The 24,361-nt window shown below is 29.1% G+C and overlaps 5 protein-coding genes across 7 annotated transcripts; 3 read left to right on the top strand and 2 right to left on the bottom strand.

Annotated features, from left to right (window-relative positions):
• The first annotated feature begins 14 nt into the window (after positions 1–14).
• Positions 15–9,770, top strand: LOC109863141 (carboxypeptidase D-like). Its single transcript, XM_020443338.1, has 15 exons — positions 15–627; positions 701–951; positions 1,116–1,271; positions 1,571–1,746; positions 1,830–1,977; positions 2,092–2,189; positions 4,346–4,851; positions 5,065–5,541; positions 5,704–5,978; positions 6,700–6,871; positions 6,937–7,310; positions 7,401–7,542; positions 7,664–9,140; positions 9,277–9,462; positions 9,566–9,770. Exons 1-15 carry the CDS (start codon positions 154–156, stop codon positions 9,694–9,696), a joined length of 5,043 nt encoding a protein of 1,680 aa, XP_020298927.1. The 5' UTR covers positions 15–153; the 3' UTR covers positions 9,697–9,770.
• Positions 9,771–9,797: 27 nt separating this feature from the next.
• LOC109863149 (serine/threonine-protein phosphatase PGAM5, mitochondrial) lies at positions 9,798–12,563 on the top strand. The gene is made up of 5 exons (XM_020443348.1): positions 9,798–10,370; positions 10,487–10,665; positions 11,609–11,823; positions 11,920–12,050; positions 12,310–12,563. The coding sequence occupies exons 1-5, from the start codon at positions 10,192–10,194 to the stop codon at positions 12,458–12,460; spliced, it is 855 nt and encodes a 284-aa protein (XP_020298937.1). The 5' UTR covers positions 9,798–10,191; the 3' UTR covers positions 12,461–12,563.
• A 728-nt stretch (positions 12,564–13,291) lies between these two features.
• On the bottom strand, positions 13,292–14,825 carry LOC109863572 (nuclear speckle splicing regulatory protein 1). Its single transcript, XM_020443850.1, has 2 exons — positions 14,677–14,825; positions 13,292–14,591 (listed from the first exon to the last, which is right to left on the bottom strand). Exons 1-2 carry the CDS (start codon positions 14,691–14,693, stop codon positions 13,445–13,447), a joined length of 1,164 nt encoding a protein of 387 aa, XP_020299439.1. The 5' UTR covers positions 14,694–14,825; the 3' UTR covers positions 13,292–13,444.
• Positions 14,826–15,012: 187 nt separating this feature from the next.
• Positions 15,013–18,062, top strand: LOC109863548 (protein Mpv17). 2 transcript variants are annotated; one of them, XM_020443814.1, is made up of 4 exons: positions 15,013–15,265; positions 15,460–15,572; positions 17,248–17,469; positions 17,743–18,062. In XM_020443814.1, the coding sequence occupies exons 2-4, from the start codon at positions 15,468–15,470 to the stop codon at positions 17,872–17,874; spliced, it is 459 nt and encodes a 152-aa protein (XP_020299403.1). In that variant the 5' UTR covers positions 15,013–15,265; positions 15,460–15,467; the 3' UTR covers positions 17,875–18,062. The 2 variants fall into 2 exon arrangements, with proteins under 2 accessions (XP_020299403.1, XP_020299402.1); XM_020443813.1 differs by having other exon boundaries at positions 15,013–15,275.
• Positions 18,063–18,852: 790 nt separating this feature from the next.
• Positions 18,853–24,333, bottom strand: LOC109863586 (glutamate--cysteine ligase catalytic subunit). 2 transcript variants are annotated; one of them, XM_020443886.1, is made up of 9 exons: positions 23,801–24,333; positions 22,785–22,894; positions 22,289–22,474; positions 21,984–22,156; positions 21,628–21,845; positions 21,070–21,438; positions 20,442–20,789; positions 20,159–20,340; positions 18,853–19,994 (listed from the first exon to the last, which is right to left on the bottom strand). In XM_020443886.1, exons 1-9 carry the CDS (start codon positions 23,948–23,950, stop codon positions 19,817–19,819), a joined length of 1,914 nt encoding a protein of 637 aa, XP_020299475.1. In that variant the 5' UTR covers positions 23,951–24,333; the 3' UTR covers positions 18,853–19,816. The 2 variants fall into 2 exon arrangements, with proteins under 2 accessions (XP_020299475.1, XP_020299476.1); XM_020443887.1 differs by lacking the exon at positions 23,801–24,333 and having other exon boundaries at positions 22,289–22,491; positions 22,785–22,840.
• Positions 24,334–24,361: the final 28 nt, after the last annotated feature.

Below are 24,361 nucleotides of genomic sequence, written 5' to 3'. Positions count from 1 at the left end.
GTATGTTTCCGGCTTAAGACATTTCATGATCATATGAGCTTTGACAGGTCGTGGCAGTTCGTTTCGTGGTAATTTGTGAGGTCAGTTGAAAAAGTGAACGAATTGCGGTAGGTAGCGTATTATATCTGCGCAATAAAAAACAAGATTTGACAAATGGGAAAGAAACATATTTACGTCACTTTTGTGCTCGTTTGCATTTTAATTGTGTTTGGAAACGGTTACAAGTTGAGCCAATCGGCCAACGATCAATCACAGTTGTCTCAAGACGGTGATTATGTTACTAATTCTTACACGCATTACGAAGATCTCCAACAATTGCTCCGTTCATTGGAGCAAAAATATCCACATTTGGCTCGAGTGTTCTCTATAGGTAAATCAGTGGAGGGTAGGGATCTCCTAGTTTTGCAAATTTCGGAGAATGTTAGTCGACGTAATCGTCTCGAGCCTATGGTTAAGTATGTCGCCAACATGCATGGCGACGAAGCAGTGGGCAGAGAACTGCTTATCATCTTTGGCCAATATCTTTTAGACCAGTATGACAAAGATAATCGAATTGCCCGATTGGTAAATGAAACTGATATCTATTTGATGCCATCTATGAATCCAGACGGTTTTGAAAATTCACTGGTAAAGTAGTCACATTTATATTTCGACTGGTGATCAAGAGATGATATATGGTGAATAACATGTATATTTTAAGGAAGGAAAATGCGAATCCAAAGACGATTTTTCTGGTAGGGAAAATGCCAATCATGTTGACTTAAATCGTGACTTTCCTGATCAGTTTGACAGGAAAATCAATCGAAAATCATTTAGAAAAGGCAACTCCATACTTAGAGGTCGTCAGAATGAAACAATTGCTATGATGACTTGGATTTCTAATGAACCATTTGTACTTTCTGGAAATCTTCATGGTGGTGCTGTAGTTGCTAGTTATCCATATGATTCTGGGTAAGCATGAATAATTGTATGAAAATGTACAATTCTATTATTATATTTAAAAATTTTTACATTGCACCATATATATTATGGTGCAATGTAAAACTTTATATATATATATATAAATTTTCTGTTAGTTTAACAAGAAGTTTAGTAATATTTTATGTTTGTTTTAGTATTCCCAGAACATGCTGTATAGAGAGCAAGAGCCCAGATGATACTTTGTTTAAGTATCTTGCTCATGTTTATGCAGATAATCATCCAGAAATGCATAAAGGTGATGCTTGTCCACCAGAAATATTTCCAGGTGGTGTCACAAATGGAGCATATTGGTAAACATCATCAATTTTTCTATATGATTTTGTACATACATACACATAAATTTAAGCATTTAAAAAGAATTTTGCTCTTATCTTTATTAGATTTAAGAAAATAGAGCATGTAAGACTATTTTTTTAATCAGTGAAATTTACAAGCAAATATATATGTGATGTAACAGCTTGGCTGTACTTCTTTCTGTCATAAAAGGCACCTTTTAAATGCCAGAAGAGTTTCAAAGGAAATTTTTTTTGAGAATGCGTATAATATTATTCTAAAATTAGTGCAATAAAATGTTTTAATTTTGCAATAGGTATGAAGTAGTTGGCGGAATGCAGGATTATAATTATGCTCGTTCTAATGCATTTGAAATAACATTTGAACTGAGCTGTTGCAAGTATCCACCTGCTTCAACAATAGCATATCAATGGCAGCTGAATAAAGAATCTCTAATTAAATATCTAGAACAAGCACATATCGGGATAAAGGGTAATATTCAAACGTGTAGTTTTTTTTTCATTATATGGCTTGGATCAATTATTTCTATAATACATCTATCTCCAATATCGCAGGTTTTGTTCGCGATGAAAATGGCAGTTCAATTCAAGAAGCAAGCATTGTTGTGGATGGAATTAATCATAACGTAACAACTACATCCGACGGTGAATATTGGCGTTTATTGCTTCCAGGGAATTATTCAGTTTATTCTATTGCTTGGGGGTATGTGTGTAATTTTCTCGATTCTGTACAATTAATGTGTTGAACTTATTATCAACTAAAGAATACTTCTTATTAGATGTATTAATTTCTGTTATATCTTTTTTTTCTGTTCAGATATGAGCCTAGTAAACCCCTAAATGTAACTGTATTAGAAGGAAGACCAACAATTCTTAATTTTACCTTAAATTCTAAAGAAGAACTTTATAAGCAAGGTAAAAGTGATATAGATTACGCACAAGCATTACCATTATTTAAAAGAGTTTCTGCATTCTATAAGACGGTGATGGATTATGATAATCAAGACTATTAATATCATCTATATATGTAGCATATTTCAATTATTTAACTTATGTAATACACTGTATCTTAATTATATCGCGACTGGTTATCATGTCTGGTGTTTAACAACTATTTTTTTTTAATGTCGCAAACTCTTTACTTAACTGATTCTTTTTTCATTCATTTAAATATGTTTTGACATTTTATTCATGACTATCTTATTAGAAAATTTTTGTTTCTACATATTGTTTTATATTAAATATTACATATGTTGTTGTTACTTGATTATTATTACTTATTTAATATTTTGTTGTCTACTATTTCATTATTTTTATTTGGTCTATCTGACATTTGGAAAATTAGAGTACAATGAAATCTTTTTGTTTAATTTGATCGTAAAGTTTTTTTACTTTTTATTTACATATATTTTTTTATTTTTAAAATTTAAATGAACAAATCATTAGATCCGTATGCATATGTACATACAAGGTATGGAGAAATAATTAATTTTGCACAAAATATACCGGAAAGAAAAGAAATAAGACCGCACTTAAAGAACCTATTTTTCCACAAAAATAGGTTAATATTTTGGTTTTTTTTCTTACAAGAAATATACATGTTATGATTTTCTTTACTTTATGTGTTTTCTCTCATGTTTTTAATATTAATTGCTTATTTTTATCATGTATATTTTTTTAAAGATATATATTGCAAACACATTCCTATTTATATAGACAACACATAGACAAAAAAACGCGGTTTTATTACAAAAAAATACTCTGTCTCTTTTCATATTTAGGAAAGTTGTAGTATGTACAGTACTACTATCTACAAAAACACTGCGTAACTAAACATATCTTTTTTTTACAAAAATTACAGTTGTCTATACAACTATAGGGATTATTTATATTATATATTGAATTTGATTGAAAGTCACATTATACAAATTTTTGTTGTCACTTAATTATATTTTGCGAGTTTTATATTCTTTTTACATATACGTACTTACAAAAACTAGATAGATTATTTACTTTTAACTTATTAATTAATTGTTTATATGTTTATACTAGTTTTTTTGTTTAACAACTATTAATAAATAATTTATATATTATATATTTATCTGTTGTAGTGTTATTATATTAGTAAATTAATTCAAATAAAGAAAGAGCTTACTATAATGAGAAGAACAAATATGTGGAATAGAATAAATGTATCAATATATATTGCTCTAACATATATAAAAATATATATATTATTTTATCATTATACGTACATAAGAAAAGTTTGTTTTAGATAGTTTAAGCGTTTATCTTTTTCTCATAGTTATCTCTATATATTTTTAATTTTAATCAAACGAATTAAGAAGAATTAGAAAAGTTTAACGAATGTGAAGTTATGCGAAGGATAATTACAAGTAGTATGATCTGGATATATGACCGTATATAAAACATTTTTATTTTATTTCTTATAGAACAACCACAAGCGTAAAATAAATAAGTTGGTACTGTATTTTTTTGCAAATAATATGCAAAAGCACAAAAGATAGTACTGCCAATATTTGATTTATTGTATTAGTTTTTTGCGAAAAAATAATATATTTCTAAAAAAATAGCTTTGTATTAATGAATTGATCTCTGTATAAGAAAATATAAACGATATGTTGAACATTTTCTTTACAAGCATGTATTTTTCAAAGCGAGAAATAAAAAAAAAAGGGTTCTTCTGCCCTCTGGAACAGTGTGTAACTTTTTTAATATATTTACATATTTATCCTTTTCTTCTCTCAAATATTCTCAAAGATTTTATAGCATTTTTGTAAATATTTAATTTACACGCGTATATATATATATATATATATATTATATTCATTTCTCTATACCTTGTTTGTTCTGTGTGATATAACATTTATTTTTTATTCTTAACAATAATATTATTATGTTTTGTGTGTGTGTATGTGTTATATTATCTACTTATCTAAAGAAATTTATTAAATTTATTATTTCCATTGAAACGCTTGCTATACTTTAAAACTATTACTTTTGTGAATTTTTTACTTGATCTCATTAACTTGTTGATTCGTATGATACAGGAAAAAATGTAATTGATGTTGAGGAAACAATAAGACCTATTGACAAATATGGGTTTTATCATACTGTAGAATTCAAGCATCACAACTATGTCGCGATGGAAAAATACTTGAAAGAGCTGTATGCGAATTATCCTAATATTACGAAGCTCTATACCATAGGTACATCCGTACAAGGTCGCAAGTTGTACGTTATGGAAGTCACGAAAAACCCCGGCAAACACAGTCCTGAAAAGCCAGAAATGAAATATGTCGGAAATATGCACGGAAATGAAGTAGTGGGTAGAGAAATGTTATTATTGTTACTTAAGTATCTTTGCGAGAATTATGGTATAGACAGAAGAGTTACAAAAATAGTAGACAATATTAGACTCCACGTATTACCGAGTATGAATCCTGATGGATACGAAATATCTGAAGAAGGCGATATATATGGAACAAAAGGCAGAGAAAATGCAAATGATATAGACCTCAATAGAAATTTCCCTGATCAGTACGAAGTCAATAGTGTATGTCCTTCTCAATTTTATGAATTATCACAGACATAGTCATTTTTACTATTTTTTTTTTTTTTTCTATTTATACATGTATATATATGTATGTGGTTTATATGTGTGTATATATATATACAATATATATACACACACACATATACTCACGTATATATATATAACGATAAAAAAATTAAGAGTATGTTCTTACATGTTAAATGCATCTTTTAGTTTAATCGACATCAAGAGCCCGAAACCAAAGTAGTAATGGATTGGATAGCGAAAATTCCATTTGTACTTTCCGCTAATCTTCACGGTGGAGCATTAGTCGCGAATTATCCTTATGACAACGGACCGGGAAAATCATCATTTTCGAATAATGTTGAAAATCCAAGCCCTGATAATGACGTCTTCAAGATGCTGGCATTGACGTATTCCAATGCTCATCCTCGCATGCATCTTGGAGAACCGTGTCCGCCGATCAATGTGAATGACGCGAAAACACTTCTTAATGAAAAATTTCCTGAAGGAATAACGAACGGGGCTGCTTGGTATTCTGTGTCCGGCGGTATGCAGGATTACAATTATGTGAACAGCAATGATTTCGAGATTACTTTAGAAATCGGATGCACAAAATTTCCAAACGCCAGTGACTTGCCAAATTACTGGCTAGAAAATCGAGAGCCACTTCTTCGTTTTATTGAAATGGTATGGTCTTTCTTTTGATAAAAGAATTCACAATTTTTTGTATAGAGAATTTTACACGTTAATTATTCTCTCTCTCTCTCTTTCTCTCTCTCTCTCTCTCTCTCTCTCTCTCTCTCTCTCTCTCTCTCTCTCTCTTTTTACCTGTTTTTGTTTTTTTCATAGTCCCGCAAAGGTATACATGGTATAGTAAGTTCATCAATTGGTACACCTATACCTCACGCAAAAATCTCAGTAGAAAATATAAAACATGATATTTATACTAATGAAGGAGGTGATTATTGGCGACTATTGACGCCAGGACGATACAATATAACTGTTAGCGCAGTGGGTTACGAAACGCTTACGCAGAGTATCGATATACCTCCATTAGGCGAAAATATCGATGTAGGAGAAGTAACTCTAGACTTTACATTAATGCGTGACGATCCTGACCACTGGTATGATTGTTTTAACAGTAAAAACACGTACATCTATAGAATACTTTTACCTCAATAGGCAAATTGTGAAAATATTGCACAAAAATGGCATCATGAATAACGACGATCCTGCAATGATTGCACTTAGATAATTCGCCATAACACAACAGTTATGTCGAAATAAAATTTTGCAAATAATATTTGTCAAAAATTGCGAAAAAGTCGTTATGTATTTCCATAAGTATATACAGGAATTAAGTTGATTTCTTTATATGCAATTATATTTCTACATATTTTAAACATCACATAGCTGAAATTTTTTTCTCAATTATTGGACAATTTCTTTTTGAATTTAATTTTGCAAATATACTGCTAAGATGATTCGCCATATCGTTATTCTTTTGCCGAAATAGTATTTGGAAATTAATTTTGCAAACAGTTACAAATATTTTATAAAAGATCAATGTTTTTACATCTATTTCCTAAAATATATCTATATAATTGCAAATTACAATTTTAATGCAAGATTTTGTCACATAATTTTATAAATGTTTTCCTATCAGAGTACCTGTGTAATATGAAATAAATTCTCTTGTACTTTCTCTAATACTTTTCTCACACAAAGATATATTTTAAGCAAAATAGAATAAAGTGTTATAGATTGATCATTTATTTATTTTTTATCATTTGTATAAATGTATAAAATATGTGTTTACAAGAAGAAATATATGTTTATCAATAGGTCATCTGCATATGATTTTGGATTGAGGGTAAATTTGCAAAAAGGTTATTTGAAAAATTCCGATTTGAGTGCTAGATTCAGTCAGTTGGAAAATCATCAACCTAATGTTGCAGAATTTATAGCTAGTGACTCGTTGAGTATGACTATTGATTCACTGAAAATTACGAATAACGTAAGTTTCTCTTTCTTTTCTTCTCTATGTCTCAGTTATGTAAGATTTTGTCTTTCATTTTTTAGATGGGATCACCTGATGAGAATAAATTCCGCATTGCATTGGTCGGAGGATTGTTTGCATCCCAACCAGTAGGTAGAGAAATTCTATTACGTTTAGCAACGCACATCCTCATGGGAAATCAATTTGGAGATCCGCCTATTAAAAAATTGTTAGACAACGCTATGTTACATTTTATTCCTAGTGTCGATCCAAAATTCGATAACATAGCAGACAATACAAATTGCAATCCTATAGTTAAAGACGAAATAGGAGAAACACTGTTATCGGAAAATAATAAGAAACAAGCAGACGTAATTATAAATATATTTAAGAGAATGTTAAGGACTGAAACTTACGATGCCGTGATAATATTAGGAGGCGGAGCTTCACGTATTAGGTAATGTAGAATGTGTGTGTGTGTATATATGTATACACGATTACACAAGCATAATCTCTGAGAACAAACGTATTTTATTAACTTTTTTAGTTATTCAAATGATGATCTCGACATATTTAAAACACTTGCTAAAAATTACGAACATCTAAGGCATAAAAAAACATGCAACTATTCAAATGATAGTTTACAACGTTTGACAACCTTTATACACCGTGAATACGATACATCAGTGGTAAGCAAAAATATTTTCTATTTATTTTGTGTATATATATTTGTTTCTTTAAAAAATATATATTTATTTATAAAAATATGTATATATTTATAATTTAAAAAATATATATTAATTTATACAGATAAGTATAAGCCTGTCTTGCTGCAAATATCCAGCCGCGGACTTAATTCCTAATATTTGGCAAGAAAATTTGCAATCGCTTATGGAACTAGTGCACACTCTTGCAAGTGGAATTCGTGCAACGGTGACGGATAAACACGGTACTCCACTTCGCGAAGCTATCGTTGAAATTGGAAGAAAAAACTATAGCGTATCGAACAATATGGCTTACTTCAAAATAATATTGGTGCCCGGTGAATATACATTAACAGTCTCTTGCAAAGACTACACTACACAAGTGTTGAAAATTTCTGTGCAACAACAGAGGATAACGGATATCGAAGTTAAGTTAATAGAAACGAATGTAATGCAGTTCGGCAATCGCGAGGAACCTGAAAAGAGTTTTGTAAATAGAGTCTTGAGCGATTTAAATGCAAAATATCCACAACAAACGACATTGCACATTATCGGCAAAACAACAAAAGGTAACAAAATAATGTGTTTGGAAATTAGTTCAAAGAATAAATTCCAGAAAAGAGAAGTAGGACGATCCTCGGTTATATTCTCGGCCGGTGTGCTACGTGCAGAACCAGTGACGTCTGGAATACTCTTACAGTTTGCTTCATATCTATTGAACAATTATAAACAGGATGCTGTAATTGCGCATTACATAGATAATTTGTCTATATATGTAGTTCCAACTTTTTCGCTCGAGTCTAACAAGAGTATCAGTTGTTCGTTGCAATTGGAAGGTTTGCAGTTTCCGATTCGAAATGAGCTTACTAATGAAGCAATGATGATTGCAAAGTGGTTCAAAAACGTTGATGCTGTGTTAGCCGTCAATCTGAATACTGGATCGCGACATATCGAAATTCCATTTGGTCGCGACTACGGAGAGACACGCGAGCGGAAGTATAAAAGCGCCGATGATGAGTTGCTACAACATTTGGCATCAGTATATGCTGAAGCGAGAACAAATAAGTTCGCGAGTTCAAAATGTGAATATAACTTAAATATCGACGACAATAGCGTGATACGCGCAGGTGTAGGAATCGGCGGGAAAAGAAATTATCCTTTAATAGATTATATCTATTTTAATACAAGTACTTTAATGATAGATGTATATGTTACCTGCTGTACTGCCGATCATTCAAGTGTCGTGTGGCAAGAAAATAAAGCCAGTTTACTAGCTTGCATGCAAGTAGTAAGCAAAAGCATAAAAGGATACATCACCAATGAAGACAATGAACCAATCGAAGATGCTATTTTATCTTACGACAAGTCGCCACACTTGATTAAAAGCAGCAAATTAGGCTTTTATTCGATTTTATTACAACCTGGAAGTCACAATATTACGGCCACTGCGCTTGGTTATCACAACGTGACTAAACTTATTTCCACGTCTTCGTCTGACGCAACCAACGTTAGACTAATGTTCAAACTTATTCGTGACGATAATGTCATGGGAATGCCTAGATTGGTGTTTATTATGGTGACAGGTAAAGTTTAGTCTAACAATATGTATTATATGTCAGAGGGAAAAATAGGTAGTCAAGTTCCAACAATTAAACTAAAGAAAATATCATTCTGTGATAAATAGATGTGAAATATAACAATTATACAATCTGATTGCAGGTACGATAGTTTTTGTTATTTTATTATGTTGTGTATGTTTCTACACAAAATGTCAGTCTTCGGAAGATTTGGAAGAAAACAGAAAGGCAGAAAACAGAAAATATGCGTTTAGTCTGCTAAAAGACGGTAACAGTTTCTTCGATGATGACGAAAAGGAAATTGAGATATTTCGAAGACCAGTAAATGGTAATTGTGAATATGTTAAGTAAATATATAATGTATCAAATGTAAATTTTCTTATACATAAATGTTAATATGTACAAAGTTTAATTATTTTACTCTTTTTAAGAATACTCTTCGAATGACAATGAAGTTGCCAGACCATACTTTGATGATGATGATAATACTTCTGAAGATTCCGATTTGGAGTTTATTCAGCCAGAACGACATTGGAATAATAAAGTACCAAGAGAAATCTGATAGTATAAATGTTTTGTACAATATACAATTATTAATTAATATTTATATATATATAATGGTTTGATTTTTTTTTTTTTTTTTTATAATTACATTGGGTCTCCGCTTTACACAAAAATTCTGCTATACAGCAGAGTTCCGATTGATTCAACTCATCGGAACCATGCAATTCGCATGACTCAACTTTCCTCTGTTTTCCCCACTCCTTCACACTGTATTGCGCAGATAAATATCGACTATATAGTGACTGACAAGTGGCGGTACGAGAGGATTTTACTGAACGGAATCACTACGTTGACTCAAGTGTATTATTGAAGTTAAGCAGAATTTTGCTGTACAAATTCTACAGGTAGTAAAGAGTGTGTGAAAGAGAGAGAAAGAAAGAAAGAAAATAAAGAGACATAGCGAGGTTAAAAATCGTCGGTTTCTCTCGGCCAGTTTATTGGAAACATTAAAAAATAGCTATTTTGTTCGGTAGTTCTTGTTATCTTTTTAAAAATGCCAACCATTTCGCAATTGCAAAAGTGGGCTCTAGGATTGGGCGCAGTTGGCGGTGCAGTAAGTGGTGCAGTGTTATATTATTATAATATGTACAATAATACAGATTCTTTACGAGTACATAATTCGTGGACAACAAATTACACACCTTCAGTTAAATGGGATCGTAACTGGGATAGGTAGGATTTATTTTCATTTGTTTTACTTTGCTCCTAGTTTTGTCATTGAAACAAATGACTTGGACAATATCTTGTATTATTCCAATTTTTTGCTGGAAGAGTATGTTAAATTACAGAAGGGATCCGAAAAGTTTGGTCAAGCCAATGCGGATACTTAATGAAAATGATGAAAATGTATATAATGAAAAATTTGATACAAAAAGGGCAAAATTCGTAAGGCATATACTTTTGATACGACATGGTCAATATCATAAAGATGGAAAGACAGATAAGGAGCGGGTGTTAACTGAACTTGGTAAGAATTAGCTCATACATATATGAAATAAACAGTGAGATATTGTTTAATTGTATTGTTTTGTCATGAGTTTTTTTCTTCTTTCAAATATAATATAGTTATGAGTGAAATATGTTTGCATAATCTAAAGCATGTAAAATCTTTGATACAGTAAAAAAAGCTCAACTTATAAAAATCAAAGCAGAATAGAAAATTTACTGATCTTATATTGTATTATATCTCTTCTTGGCTATTGTTAGTCACAAATGTAATACTGTATTTATTTTATATCAATATATTTATACTGTATACTTATTTTATATTGATAGAATTTTATTTTTATGTTGGTTACATTTTACTGAAGAGATTTACAATAATTATTACATAATAAAATTTATACAATAATATATATCATTATATTCAGTAAACTACAATTTTTGAAAACTATCTCGATCAAATCTTGTTGCTACAATATTTTCTAGAAATATTATTTACAGGTTTCTCTTATCTTTTATCTATTTATACATATGTATATATGTATGTAGAATGCTTTTTTCCATGATGTTCTATTGAGAAATATACCAACTAAATTGCTTTCAAGAAGTATGTATAATATACTTTGTAAACTCTAGTGTCTTGGTCTCTCATTGTGTATTGGTTTTTTCAATTGGCATGCTTTGTTACATTTTTCTTTCTCTCATTAGTTTTTATTATTATTTAAACACACATATTAATCCATTTTTAATGCTTGTTATTCTTTTATCTAAAGAAATTCACATTTATATTACAAATTATTGTACAACTTTTTACAATTTTGTTATACCTATATATTTTTTATAAATGTTTTTTAGTTTTGTACAATTAATATTATAATTTACGTATACAATGCCCCATACACACACACACACAAAACAATGTATTGCTAACAAAAGAGTATATAAGAATATATTTCTTTTCTATAAAGGCAAAAGGCAAGCTGAAGCAACAGGAAAGAGACTGGCAGATTTACATTTGCCTTACTCATTGATAGTAAGATCAACAATGACACGTGCCCAAGAAACTTCTAAAATAATAGAAAAGAGTCTTCCAGATGTGCCAGTTGAAGATGATAGTATATTAGTTGAAGGTGCACCCATACCCCCGGAGCCACCTATCGGACAGTGGACATCTGAGAAACATGTAAGATATAACTGTAATTATATCACTAAATCGACAAAATAAATTTTTACAGCAAATATAATTTGGAAGAATATAATTTAATCTAGTTTTATTTAGTTCTTTCAAGATGGACCTAGAATAGAAGCAGCATTTCGGAAATATTTTCATCGTGCAGATCCTAGTCAACAACAAGATTCTTACACAATTCTTGTATGCCATGCAAATGTCATCAGATATTTTATTTGTCGGTAAAACATTTTTTACTTTGATTTGACAATATTCCTGTACTAATGGCTGCGTTCAGCAGAACCCAGCGCTTAGCAAGCGCTTTGCGCGCTTATGTCTGTGATTGATTTCTTCTCGTAAATCTATTGAAAACATGAAACTATAATGACAAGCAGTAATCGCAAGGCGCTTTGCTAAGTGTTAGGTTCTGCTGAACGCAATTAATATGTGTATGGAGGAAAGTAGAGAAGTAACAATCAAACATATGGTTTCTTTTTGTAGAGCATTACAGTTTCCACCAGAAGCGTGGTTACGAATATGTCTGAAACACGGCAGTATTACTTGGCTTTGTATTTTTCCTAGTGGAAGAGTTTCATTGTTTTGTCTAGGTGACACAGGACATATGCAACCACAAGATATAACGTCCAGCTAAAAATACATGACTTGAAGAAATAACTCCAAGTTTCTTATACTCGTAAATAAGAACTCTGTGAGCGGAAAAGAGGAAATTGCTAAAAAACTCAAAATGTGAGTGGCTCAATTTAAACTGTAGAATCACTGAATGAATTGATAGACTTCGATGTGTTATATTTCTTCGATATAGTGATATTTTATGAAAACACAATACTTGTATGTGTATAAAATGTTGCAAGTAACAAAGAAAGAGCAAATAAGGAAAGAGATATTTAAAAAACAGCATTGCCTGTATTATTCAGCAATAATCAGTGCTTATTAAGCGGTGAGTGCTTATATTGCCACTGATTGCAATATGCTCGTAGATCTACACAAGATTTAGAATAGTTTTATCTGAGATAACTTCTTACTAAGCGCTGATTATTATTGAACGCCTTTTTTCTGTATATTTTGTATAAATTGTACTTTTCTTTTATAAAATAAAACATGCCAATGAAAAGTCTAATGCTGGTTTTTTGGTGTCAAAACATTTTAATAACGCTAGTACAACGCTAGTAGTGTATTTTGATATTTCTACTCATACTTAAGTCTGACACAAAAAGGATAAAATCAGATTAAGATACTATATCTTTTGTTTGACAATGTTTGTTGAAATAGTATTTTTATAGTGTAAATTATAATATTCATTTTTTTTTTTTTTTAATTTATAAAACGGGTTGAACAGTTGAAAAGATAAAAACGGCAATTGTTTAAAATAATTATTATAAAAATTCCGAGACATGGAAAATTTCTTTTTTGTTTTTTTCTTATATATACTTATTACTTTTTTTACATATGTATTTTTATAAGAAATTATATTATCATTGTTCTTATAATTTTATAAATATACAGTAAACTCAGCATTTATACGAGTACATTTACTACACCTAGATATATACATAGTATGAAGAAACAACTTGTATTATCATTGTGTTGCAACAAAATTAATATAATCATAATTTTATCAGACCTGATGTATTGCAGCTAATTTTTTTGCCTTTCTTGCATAGTACCTTTGTAATGCTGCTTCAAATAGAGAACCTGTTGTTCTCTTTGCATAAATAGAAGTTTTATCTTTCTTCTCAATAAACTTTTCTTTCTCACTCTCTAAGTCAACTATCTTATGATCGTGAGATATTTCAACATCCATTATATTTGATTCTTTATTCTCTGTGTTTTTAGTGCTCACAAGTTTTATATCTGTGCTGTTTTCATCTGTATTTATATTATGTTTATCTTGTGTATCTTTCTTTTCTTGAAATTCTTGTATCCCGGATTTATTAACACTTTTCTCTGTTGACAGAACAGATTGTTCATTTTTAACTTCTTCCTTGCTTGGTTCAGGTTCAGAGTCCGAGTCACAAGTTTCCATCCTTTGTCTATATTGCCTTGTTTTAGATTTCGTAATTCCTTTCAATTTTGTATCTGTATTATTTGTTTTATTTTTTGTTAAATTGTCTTTCTCCTTATTATTTGTCAAAGTTCTTTCTTCAACTTGCTCAATATTTGTTTTCTCTGTCTCGCTGTTTTTATATTCATTACTATTATCCTGTGAGTCAACAGTCTGTTTGTACAGATGACGATAAAATCCTGACATGTCTTGTTGTTTTGTCACATCAGCGATAGCTTCTAATCTACTTATTCTGGCTTCTTCTTCTTCCATTTTTTTGAATTCTTCCAGCTTTGCTCTATATGCCGATGTAACAAAACTTTCCTTATCCACATACATCTCGCCTTCTGCTTCTCGTTCTTTCTGCACCATTCTCTCTATTCTATGTTCTTGCTCCTTCTTTCTTTGTTCAGCTGTTTTTAAGAGATTCTGTATGTACTTGGGTTTCTTCACTTTCTGTTTATTGATCTCCGATTGACATCTAGTACGTTCCAAATCATCGTATACTTCATCATACTGATAGATTGTTGGATCTTCGTTTAGAGCCTTTTGTATATCAAGTTTAGTTTGTTTCTTCATTTTATGCTTTTCTCCTTCTACTCTAAGAGCTTTTTTAACCCAATCTGTACCTTCATCGTCATCAGAGGCATTATCATCTCCGAAAACATTTCCAAGTTTTGGTGTTGTTTGTTGTTGCTTCTTTGGTAATATCAAGCCATATCTATGTGAATATTCAAAAATCAATATAATATCGCTACAACACAATTTCATTGTTGTAAATACATTTGAATAATTTTATTACTTACTGTTTGTTACTAGTCATTTTTTTATTTTTCTCACTGTTTTTTGTCAAAAAAAACTTGATAAAATACACGATATACACAAGAAATCTAACCTCACTTTTTTTGGTTGATAGTGATGCAGCTCAGGCTGCGTTCGGAAACACACACTGGCTGCGTTTCATGCTTAAGCGCACATTTATCTATAGTATACGTGACATATACTACAGATAAATGCACGATTAAGCATGAAACGGACCGCAGCCACTGAGTGCATTCCGTTTCACGCATATGCGCGCATTTATCTATAGTACACGTCACGTATAGTATAGACAAATGCGCGCATATGCATAAAACGGAACGCAGCTACTGTAGTATGCTTCGGAAATTTCAGTACAAAATTGTTACTAAAAAAGAGCTATACAAATGTTGTATTTGTAAGCTGCTGTGACAGTCCTGATAGTTTGTGCAATGGCCTTTATCTAAGTGCGTATAAATTGTTTTGTTTGAGAATTCGAACTTGATAAATAATGCTTACACATGTGATTTTACAATGCGAAGTATATACATAATATATCAAAAAGCACTGAAAAAATATCCCATAAGAACACAAGCGGTACAAGCTGGTAATTAATGTATAAACATTGTGTATATACATATATGTACATAAATATATATATATATATATATATATATATATATTCATTTTTTATATATACATATACATATAGAATATATAAAATTAACATTTGTATATTTTTATATATATTTTGTATTATTTTTTGTGATAATAACTTTGATTATCTATAGGAATACTAATGGGACTTGGCGATCAAATTGCGCAAAACTTTATAGAAAATAATTCAAAAACCATTGATTTTATACGTACAATGAAATTCGCTGGAATTGGTTTGTTCATTAGTGTAAGTAAATTGTTTCGTGAAACATTTTCTTCCATGTTATTGGTTTTTTGTATGAAACATTGACATCTTTGTACATCTGTTTGAAATATTCTTATTTGTTTATATATACATAAAAGGTGAAAAAGTAAGATCTCACACCTCAAATTTTTAAAAAAATTGTGAAAAAATTTGGTCATTTACTTATCCAACTCAGGGTACCGATTGTGTATTTATGCGAAGTAATGAAAATTACAAAAGTGAGAAAATTTACTAAAATATCTGTGATTTTATTAGTCAACAACTAGTAAACTTTCTCACTTTTGTAATTTTCACTACTTCGCATAAATACACAATCGGTACCCAGCTCTCTCATCTTAGATATTGATGAAAATATACTCAATTATTGTATTTTTGTGCAAAACAAAAAATTTGGAAAGCCAAAAATATGAAACAAATCATTGAGCTGTAAATGGCAGTTACAAAACTGCAAAGACGGTTGCAGTGTTTGATCAAAGTCATTTAGACATTACTACCTGTAAAATCATAGTATCTTTTCTTATGTTACAACATCCTTGAGATAAACTTATCGAGGATGAACTTGACATATTACACGTTACTGTCATACATCCCGGTAAAAAATTTTTCATATATACTTATACACAAATTAAAATAATTATACCTAAGCATGCAAATTTATATGCCAAATATGTCCATACAATTTTATACGGAGAATTTCTTTTTTTAAGAGAATGGTTTCAGAGATATTCCATATCAAATTATAAAATAACTCTATTAGTATCATGTTAGATACAAAAAAATTATATAAAACTATATTTTTACTATATTTTAAAAAAATTTTTGATATATAATCATATATACTTATACAAATTAAAGTTATTATATTTAATTATGCAAATTTATATACCGAATATGTCCATACAAGTTTATACATGAAAAATTTTTTACCGGGACTGGCTGAATTTTTATTGAAAGGTAATTTACATATTTTTTTATATAGATATTTTAATAATGATTATACATTTATATAAACTTAACTAATACACATTATATATTAATGTGTATAAAATCATGGTTATAATATAACTTGTACTTGGTTGTTATATATATACTGTTTTTTGTAAAAAAACAAAAAAACAGCACACATATTACCACATTAATATACATATTAAATATATATATACATATAATATTATTATTTATATTGCACTCACAGGTCTATGTGTTCTGGGCAGAAAAGTAAAGCAAGAGACTTGAAGGATCAAAACACATAGTAGAACTATGATGCAAAAATTAAAACCGAAAAGAAAAAAAAAATACAATTCTTTCTTTTCTGGTCAATTTTAAAAAGGCAACTAGGTATTTAAAGCATATGAGAGAAAGACATAGATGTTGATTTTCTAATATAAAATTGTATATATATATATATCGCTCTCGTAATGGTTAATGATTAATTACTCGATTTATAGGCCAGCGCTTTTTTCTCAATTGCATTTTCGACAAAAATGTAATTTAACTTATTTTTATTTTTATCAATATTTAAAATGAGAAAGCCAAATAATTATCTGAAGTGAATAATCATCTTTCTTTAACATTGTATATACATATGCGTACACTTTAAAATTTAAATATATATCATTTATCAGTCTTTTTATGTTTGATGATACATGTAACACAGGGTCCAGCAACGAGAATATGGTATGGAATCTTGGATAAATACATTGGTTCAAAAGGTCATTCCGTTGCAATAAAAAAAGTTGTTTGCGATCAATTACTCTTTGCTCCTACATTTTTAGCAGTTTTACTAGTTATTATTGGACTTTCTCAAGGAAAAGATATTGAAAGACTAAAAATAAAAATGAGTAACGAATATAATGATATTTTGATAAATAATTACAAGGTACATAACACACTAATTTTATATAAATTATGTATATTTACGTTGATAGTGTTGCAGCTATCTTGCTGGATTTTGATGTCAGAAGAAAGGAAATATATGCTTAATATTACTGCAACACTTATGTGTAAATAAAAAAATATTTCTAATTTCTGACGTTAAAATCTAAGACTGTGAGACTATTAAGAAGCTTTAATTATTTTATTAAAATATATTTTTAAGGAGATATTCTATTTCTTCAAATGTTTTACAGTTTATTATGCTGACATGTTTTAGCTATGGCCGATGGTGCAGCTTGTCAACTTTTCTTTGGTACCCTTACATTATCAAGCTCTAGTTGTACAATCAGTTGCTCTATTGTGGAATAGTTACATTTCATATAGAACAAGTTTAGATAAATATAAATGATATAACATGATTGATCAATGTAAAACAGTTGTGTGTAACTGTCAAAGTTATTACAATTCTTAAGGATCGTTTAGTATACATGCAACAATAAAACTTATATATTTTGTAATATTAGGATTATAATTTTATAAAAACTTAATTTCATTGTTTTGCCAAGTAATCTACCATTAAAAAGTATAGACATACTATTAATATGTTGAAATTATTTATTATACATCACATACCCATAGTTACATATCTATTAAAAACAAAAAACAAAAGTAGGGAGTAAAGCAACATAAAACAGCTTAGAAGTATATGATAAACAGACAAAATTATAATTTTATATAATAGTTATTCTTAAATAAATACTAGTTCCTTTTAAAAACTTTTTGTTATTTTGCAAAATTTGTATAAGAGTATGTACATATGACACATCTAATTATTATAGGAGCAATATATATATATATATATATATATATTGCATATTCTATCACTTTGTAATGTGCACTTCATCAAGTTATCTTCAAAAAAGTAGTGCTTCATTATATGTAAAGAGAATTTATATTTATTTTGAAACTGTAAAATGAGCATATTTTAAAACCACTAAAAAGAACTAACAAATTCAAAATTAATCTAGTTTTATAAAAAACCAGAGAAAGATGTAATAGAGTTACATACTTTTCTGTACGTGAAATTGATTCACGAACATGTGTGTGTAAATCATATAACATAATAAGTTTAGAAAAATAAATTTAAAAATTTGTATTGTGTAATTTTGATGATTTTTGTTTTAGAAATAGTATGTATTTCCTAAATTTTTTATACAAGATATTTAAATTCGCAAGTACATTTTTATTGTAATTTATATATANAAATATAAAAAATATAGTACACACATGCGTGTATAAACAAATATGTGTATATATATATGTATATATATATTATATGTATATGTATATATATATTACGACATATATATATATATATACGTTCCAATCATACACATTCTTTTATTACATATAAAGTATCGAATGATTTTTAGCATTTAAATATTCGCACATTTTAGTACTGCTTATAAATTACATATTTGTGTACTATATATACACATAACAGAAAGATTTTAATAACAAACTATTACGTAAAATTAATAAAAAAAGAAGTAAACCTCAGCACAAAATCTTGTTTTGCGTCATTTAGCAAACTATTAGAGAAAGATCATATTGTTACTAAATTATAAAATAATGTTAAAACTTTTATTAGTTTAAAATATATATAAATATTCAATTAGCGTTTTGCAAGCTTAATTTATATACGTACGCGCGTGCGCGTAATATTCGGCTTAACAAATATTACTTAAATTATTTATTCAAAACACAATAATAAGTGATATATTAAACAAACTATATGTAGCACGATTTTACTTTAACGGAATGTGATTACGTTGATTTATTATTAAAAGAATCGTTTCTATTTGCATAAATAATCAATATTGATTTGCTACCGTTACAATCTTGGCAATTATAAAAATTTTATACCTTTCTTGTCAAATATATTTATGTTTAGTATATAAAAGCAACAATAACAAGTATAACAAATATATAAAATTGCAAAACTTTATACAAAGTGTTCCCAAAATAAATGTTATAAACGACAAACTACACATAAAAAATCGAGCTAAAGTCATCATCGAATTTCAACAACATATAAGATCTCAGTTGATAATTTTTAGATCCAAAAAGTGTAAGTGACTTTTTATCTTGATTGTTTATATACAAAAAATATAATTTTGTTTATGGTATTCAGTTTAAAAACATCCTATATAGTTTGTATTTATTCACATTGTTGGATAAGTAAATAGTGAAATATATTTCTAATTCTGCACAATAAAATTATATTAAACATGTAATAAAATAATGTTATAAAAAATAGTATTGAATTATGTAAAGCATTTTAAGAGTCGTTAAAAATTTGTTGTTGAACATTTCTCAGCTTTCGCAACAGCAGCAGGTATGGTATCGGTAGTTTTAGATGACACACATTGCCCAAGTAGTTCTGGACACGGCACGTCATTAGAAACAATATTATGGATTTTCTTAAGTAAGTCATAATTGATGACCTGCGTTATAACAGCATCATGCCTGGTTTTGCATAAAAAATTTAATCAAAGAAATGTATATATCAGATTCATATGAAAAATTCCTTCTAAATAAATCAATATTTACAAAAAGGTAAAACAAAACATGTATATATACATGTATGTGCGTGCATATATGTATATTTAACGTACAAAGATACTGCTTACTTGTATTCGGGATGCGAAGTAACTTCCTTCCTCAACCAAGCGGCAGTTGTTAAAAGCTCTCCAGAAGCACGTTTTTGTATTAATTTTAAATACCTTTGAATAGTGCAATGAGTATCGGCATCTACATCCATATTGGCAAGATATGAGTTTACTAATGGTACAAGACCAGGAAATAGTCCATCCTAAAATTTAAAAAAATAACATAATAGTGTAATAACAAATATTATAAAAATGAAAAGTTTCAGTGCGTATATTAAATATATATCTTTTGTCTGAAATATACCTTTCCATTAATAATCTCATTAATTGTAAATTCGATATACTCTGATTCGATGTTATCAGTTTTTGAATCTGAAGTAATATCACGGCGAAACCAGAATTTTTCCATCTTTACTGCATCTCGTTTTTGTGCTCTGATCATATTCTGATCAACTTTACTAATTGGAATTAGAAGATTTAACTTGTAACTCAAAATAACTCTTGTCAATAGTACTGTAAAACAAACTATTGCAGCGTTTTCAAAGTCTGTGATCTGAACCTCACATGGACGAAATTCTACCCGCCAACCAATTGAAGAGTTTGGCGGTGGCGGTTTAAAGCGCATTGTTTGCCAGTTTGTAGATTGTATGTTCTAAACAAAATTGGATATTACCAGATATATGATAAAGATAGTTAAAAATAATATTATGTATTTATATATTTAGAATAGAGAGAGAGAGAGAGAGAGAGAGAGAGATAGAGAGAGAAATCATAAGATATATAAGATATATGTATAAGAGAAAATATTATTTAAAGAAGTAAATCTAATAATAAAAAGTCTGTCAAAAGTTCTAGAACTTTAAAGAAAACATTTAATTATTCAGATCATTCAGAGTATTAGAAATTATATATTATAACATTTGTAATATTACCTCAAAGTGATCGGTATCTTCTAAATCGTTCTGATGTACTTTTTCAGAAAACAAAGAGACGCTATCTCTGATAAACAGATGAGCTATGTGTTGTGCGAGCAAATGATCGATTTCATTATCCCGAAGTTCTTTGTATATTTCGTCATCGTATGTTAAAGGAACATCGTTGTATTTTTCGCCTGCCTCACTGAGGTATGAATCGATAGAATCGTATCTGGACTTACTGATTCTAAATTTATTTTCCTTAAGAGGCTTTAACCCGCGTTCTTCCTGTGTTCTACAGTCCACCGAAGAAGATATGACATTCCATCGACAATCAACGTCGCTTATATAGCCTCGATAAAAGGGGCTAGCTGCTGTTAGAGCCAACTGTCGAATGTTAAAGAAATATTCTGTAACGCACGTATAAAAGAACACTGACACGATACGTTACTATTATTAGAGAAAAGTTTTAAGTTGCAATCTAATATCGTGCTCACATAATATTCGCTAAAATTACTGAAAAGAGTTTAAGTATATATATATATATAGTTGAGCAATATATTTTTTTATAGTAACCATTATTGGACACAAAGGTGTCAGTTGATCGTATAACGTTCTCGCTTCTTGTATGTTACACGCCTGAAACGTTAGTTGCAAACAACAACATCCCATTCCAAAACCCATTGCATCCATGTAGATATGATTATCTTTCATTGGTTTAGAAACAGATTCGTCATATTCTTTATTCCTAAAGTCTTCCTTAAATAACAATGGTACATTTTCGTCTCTGTAAACTAGAAAAGTTTTTACTATAGTTACAAAATTAAACTAGAAAAAGTTTTTACTATAGTTACAAAAATTAGCGTTCTAAGTTTCTGAAATATAGTGCGTATAAAAAACCTAAAAAAAAAAAAAACTTAAATAATTCTTACTAGGAATGTTTATAGCAACTTTTTCCTGACGTCGTTCTCTTATATTTCTGGTCAATGTCTTAAAACGTGGGTGACCAGGATATATAGCTTCATCAGGAAAAAATAAACTTCTGGAGGCACCAGTTTCAGGAGTTGGAGTAGTAGGAGGATCAGTAAAATCAGGAGCTCCTATTCTGTAACATATAAAATTAATTGACTTATAACATACAGAAAAAGAGAGAATTACAATACTTGATAAATCTGTAACTTTGAAAGAGTGAAGTAAAATAAGAGTATTTCAAAAGTGAAGTAAAAAAACTATTCACCTTGGAAAAACGGTTAATGACATTAAAACTTCATTAGGCTCGAGCAACTTTGTTACTTCTTGTCTTCTATAACGCATATTAGCTTCAACAACATTAAAATGAGCTAATAATCCTCCATATGGTTTTCCTGGAGTTCCTTCCAGCATATAAGCACCATATTCAGGTCTCCATAGAGACTTTACATTACTATGAAAATAATCACACTATAACAATTTGATATCTTATGAAATCGATTTTAAGAAACACAATAGATAAATTATCATGAGAAACATAAAATAATTTGCTAATAATCATTTTTATTTTGTATGAATTTTTTAAAGCTTGGAAAATTATATCTAAATTAAAAGTTAAAACAATATGACATTACATTAATATCTTTACTTTTTTTTTCTTATATTTACTTTTATTTACTTTTATTTTATTATCTATGTTGATGAATTTGGTTATTTTTACATTATTTACAATCTACTGCTAAATATGCAATTATTATACTTACTTTGGGTCTTCATTTTCTTTTTCATTTAAGATTTTTAATAGTTCCATAGCTCTTAAACTGAGTTTTGCAGTTTTTTCATTGTCAGTAAATTTTATGAGCATGTATTCTACCTACACAAAAGTAACACAAGTAATAAACAATGATATTTAGTAATAGTTATTGTATAATAAAATTCTCTTATAGAATACAAAATTATAAAAAAGAATATAATAAATCACTAATCTTAAAATATTGTTATGTATCATTTTTTGTTTTATTATTTCAAGTATATTACATAACTATATACATTATATAATATTTTGTAATCCTGAATATCTAATATTTATTTGATTTTACATTAATATAGTGAAAAAATAAAATAAGGAAAAAGTAATATCTTAACAAGAGTAAAAGTAATAAGAAAATAAATATGTAATTATTCCATTATAAGAGAATTTCAAGGATGTTAAAAAAATGAAGTACACACAGAAATCATTATCAGTAATTATATAATAATGATAGAATGCATAAATGACACACCAATCACGCAATATGCAACATCTAACATTAAATGAGAATGCAATATTAATTTTAAAAAAGCAAAAACTTTATATACTTGGACTTAGATCAATTTACTGACATTGGAATATATATAAATATTTTAGTAACACTATAGTGAGAGAAAGAGAAAGAGAGAGAGAGAAAGAATGTGTGTGTAAAAGAAATAAACTCTTTCAATTGACAAAATTGTTACGTTTTGTACAAAAATTGAAAAAATAAAACAATTAAATTATCTTAATGATACATATTTCTTTCTGTGTGTTGTATGTCACAAGTAAATAAATTCTCATAAGTGAAAGGAAGAAACTATATTACAGCGCATGCGATTATCACGATGATATCATGTATGTATATGAAAAACGTAAAGCCACAAAATGAACAGAGTATTGCGATATTACGCAACGATACGACATTGCAAGAACAATATTATTGTATATTACATTAGTTGCAGCTATTACAAAAGTAACGTTATTTACCTCGTCACCCCATTTTAGCACATCCCCCTGTCTGTCACGAAGTCGCTTGTACAGGTTAATAAATTGAATTACTCCATGCTTGCGCACGTGATCGGATAATTTCTTCGTCTCTTCCCAACTCAGAGGACTTCCTTCGGATAACAAGCCCATTCTCAGCTTTTCTCTTATTTGTTTAATAAACAAATTTTTAGAAATAAACTGTCTGAAAAATATACTGTATACTGGAGAATTAAGTGATAAATTGCACAACAGGAAACTCCAGCTCAGTCGGATCAATGTGAGAATTTACATCGGATTCTGCAAGATCACGATTTATCAATGCTATCAATTATCACAAACACTAATCACATATGATCACCAACACTATGTTGTAGCATATAATACGCAAAGCACTTGTGTACATATATACTTTTATTTAAGAATAAACTCAACTCGCAATTGCACTTTACTGTTTCGTTTCGCATGCGCATCTTTTTGGTCGATAATACAAATTTCTTCTTTGCCAACGTCACGTGTGTACGTATTTGTATAAAAATTTCCGTCGAAATAACATTCAACTTT

Source organism: Pseudomyrmex gracilis, unplaced genomic scaffold (genome assembly GCF_002006095.1).
Source record: "Pseudomyrmex gracilis isolate BER0280 unplaced genomic scaffold, ASM200609v1 scaffold_11, whole genome shotgun sequence".
In the NCBI taxonomy this organism is placed as follows: domain Eukaryota; kingdom Metazoa; phylum Arthropoda; class Insecta; order Hymenoptera; family Formicidae; genus Pseudomyrmex; species Pseudomyrmex gracilis.
This window is presented reverse-complemented; position numbering and strand designations above follow the sequence as displayed.

Bases quoted from the DNA above. Each gene is read 5' to 3' on its own strand.
- LOC109863149 (XM_020443348.1), top strand. From the start codon at position 10,192: ATGCCAACCATTTCGCAATTGCAAAAGTGGGCTCTAGGATTGGGCGCA. The intron at 10,666-11,608 runs GTAAGAATTAGC...TTTTCTATAAAG, and splicing joins GCGGGTGTTAACTGAACTTG to GCAAAAGGCAAGCTGAAGCA. The intron at 11,824-11,919 runs GTAAGATATAAC...AGTTTTATTTAG, and splicing joins AGTGGACATCTGAGAAACAT to TTCTTTCAAGATGGACCTAG.
- LOC109863548 (XM_020443813.1), top strand. From the start codon at position 15,203: ATGCGAAGTATATACATAATATATCAAAAAGCACTGAAAAAATATCCC. The intron at 15,276-15,459 runs GTAATTAATGTA...GATTATCTATAG, and splicing joins AACACAAGCGGTACAAGCTG to GAATACTAATGGGACTTGGC. The intron at 17,470-17,742 runs GTACATAACACA...GACATGTTTTAG, and splicing joins TTTTGATAAATAATTACAAG to CTATGGCCGATGGTGCAGCT.
- LOC109863141 (XM_020443338.1), top strand. From the start codon at position 154: ATGGGAAAGAAACATATTTACGTCACTTTTGTGCTCGTTTGCATTTTA. The intron at 1,747-1,829 runs GTAATATTCAAA...CCAATATCGCAG, and splicing joins AGCACATATCGGGATAAAGG to GTTTTGTTCGCGATGAAAAT. The intron at 9,141-9,276 runs GTAAAGTTTAGT...ATCTGATTGCAG, and splicing joins GGTGTTTATTATGGTGACAG to GTACGATAGTTTTTGTTATT.
- LOC109863586 (XM_020443886.1), bottom strand. From the start codon at position 23,950: ATGGGCTTGTTATCCGAAGGAAGTCCTCTGAGTTGGGAAGAGACGAAG. The intron at 21,439-21,627 runs GTTACTATAAAA...AACATTCGACAG, and splicing joins CACCTTTGTGTCCAATAATG to TTGGCTCTAACAGCAGCTAG. The intron at 20,341-20,441 runs GTATATTTCAGA...TTTAAATTTTAG, and splicing joins ATGAGATTATTAATGGAAAG to GATGGACTATTTCCTGGTCT.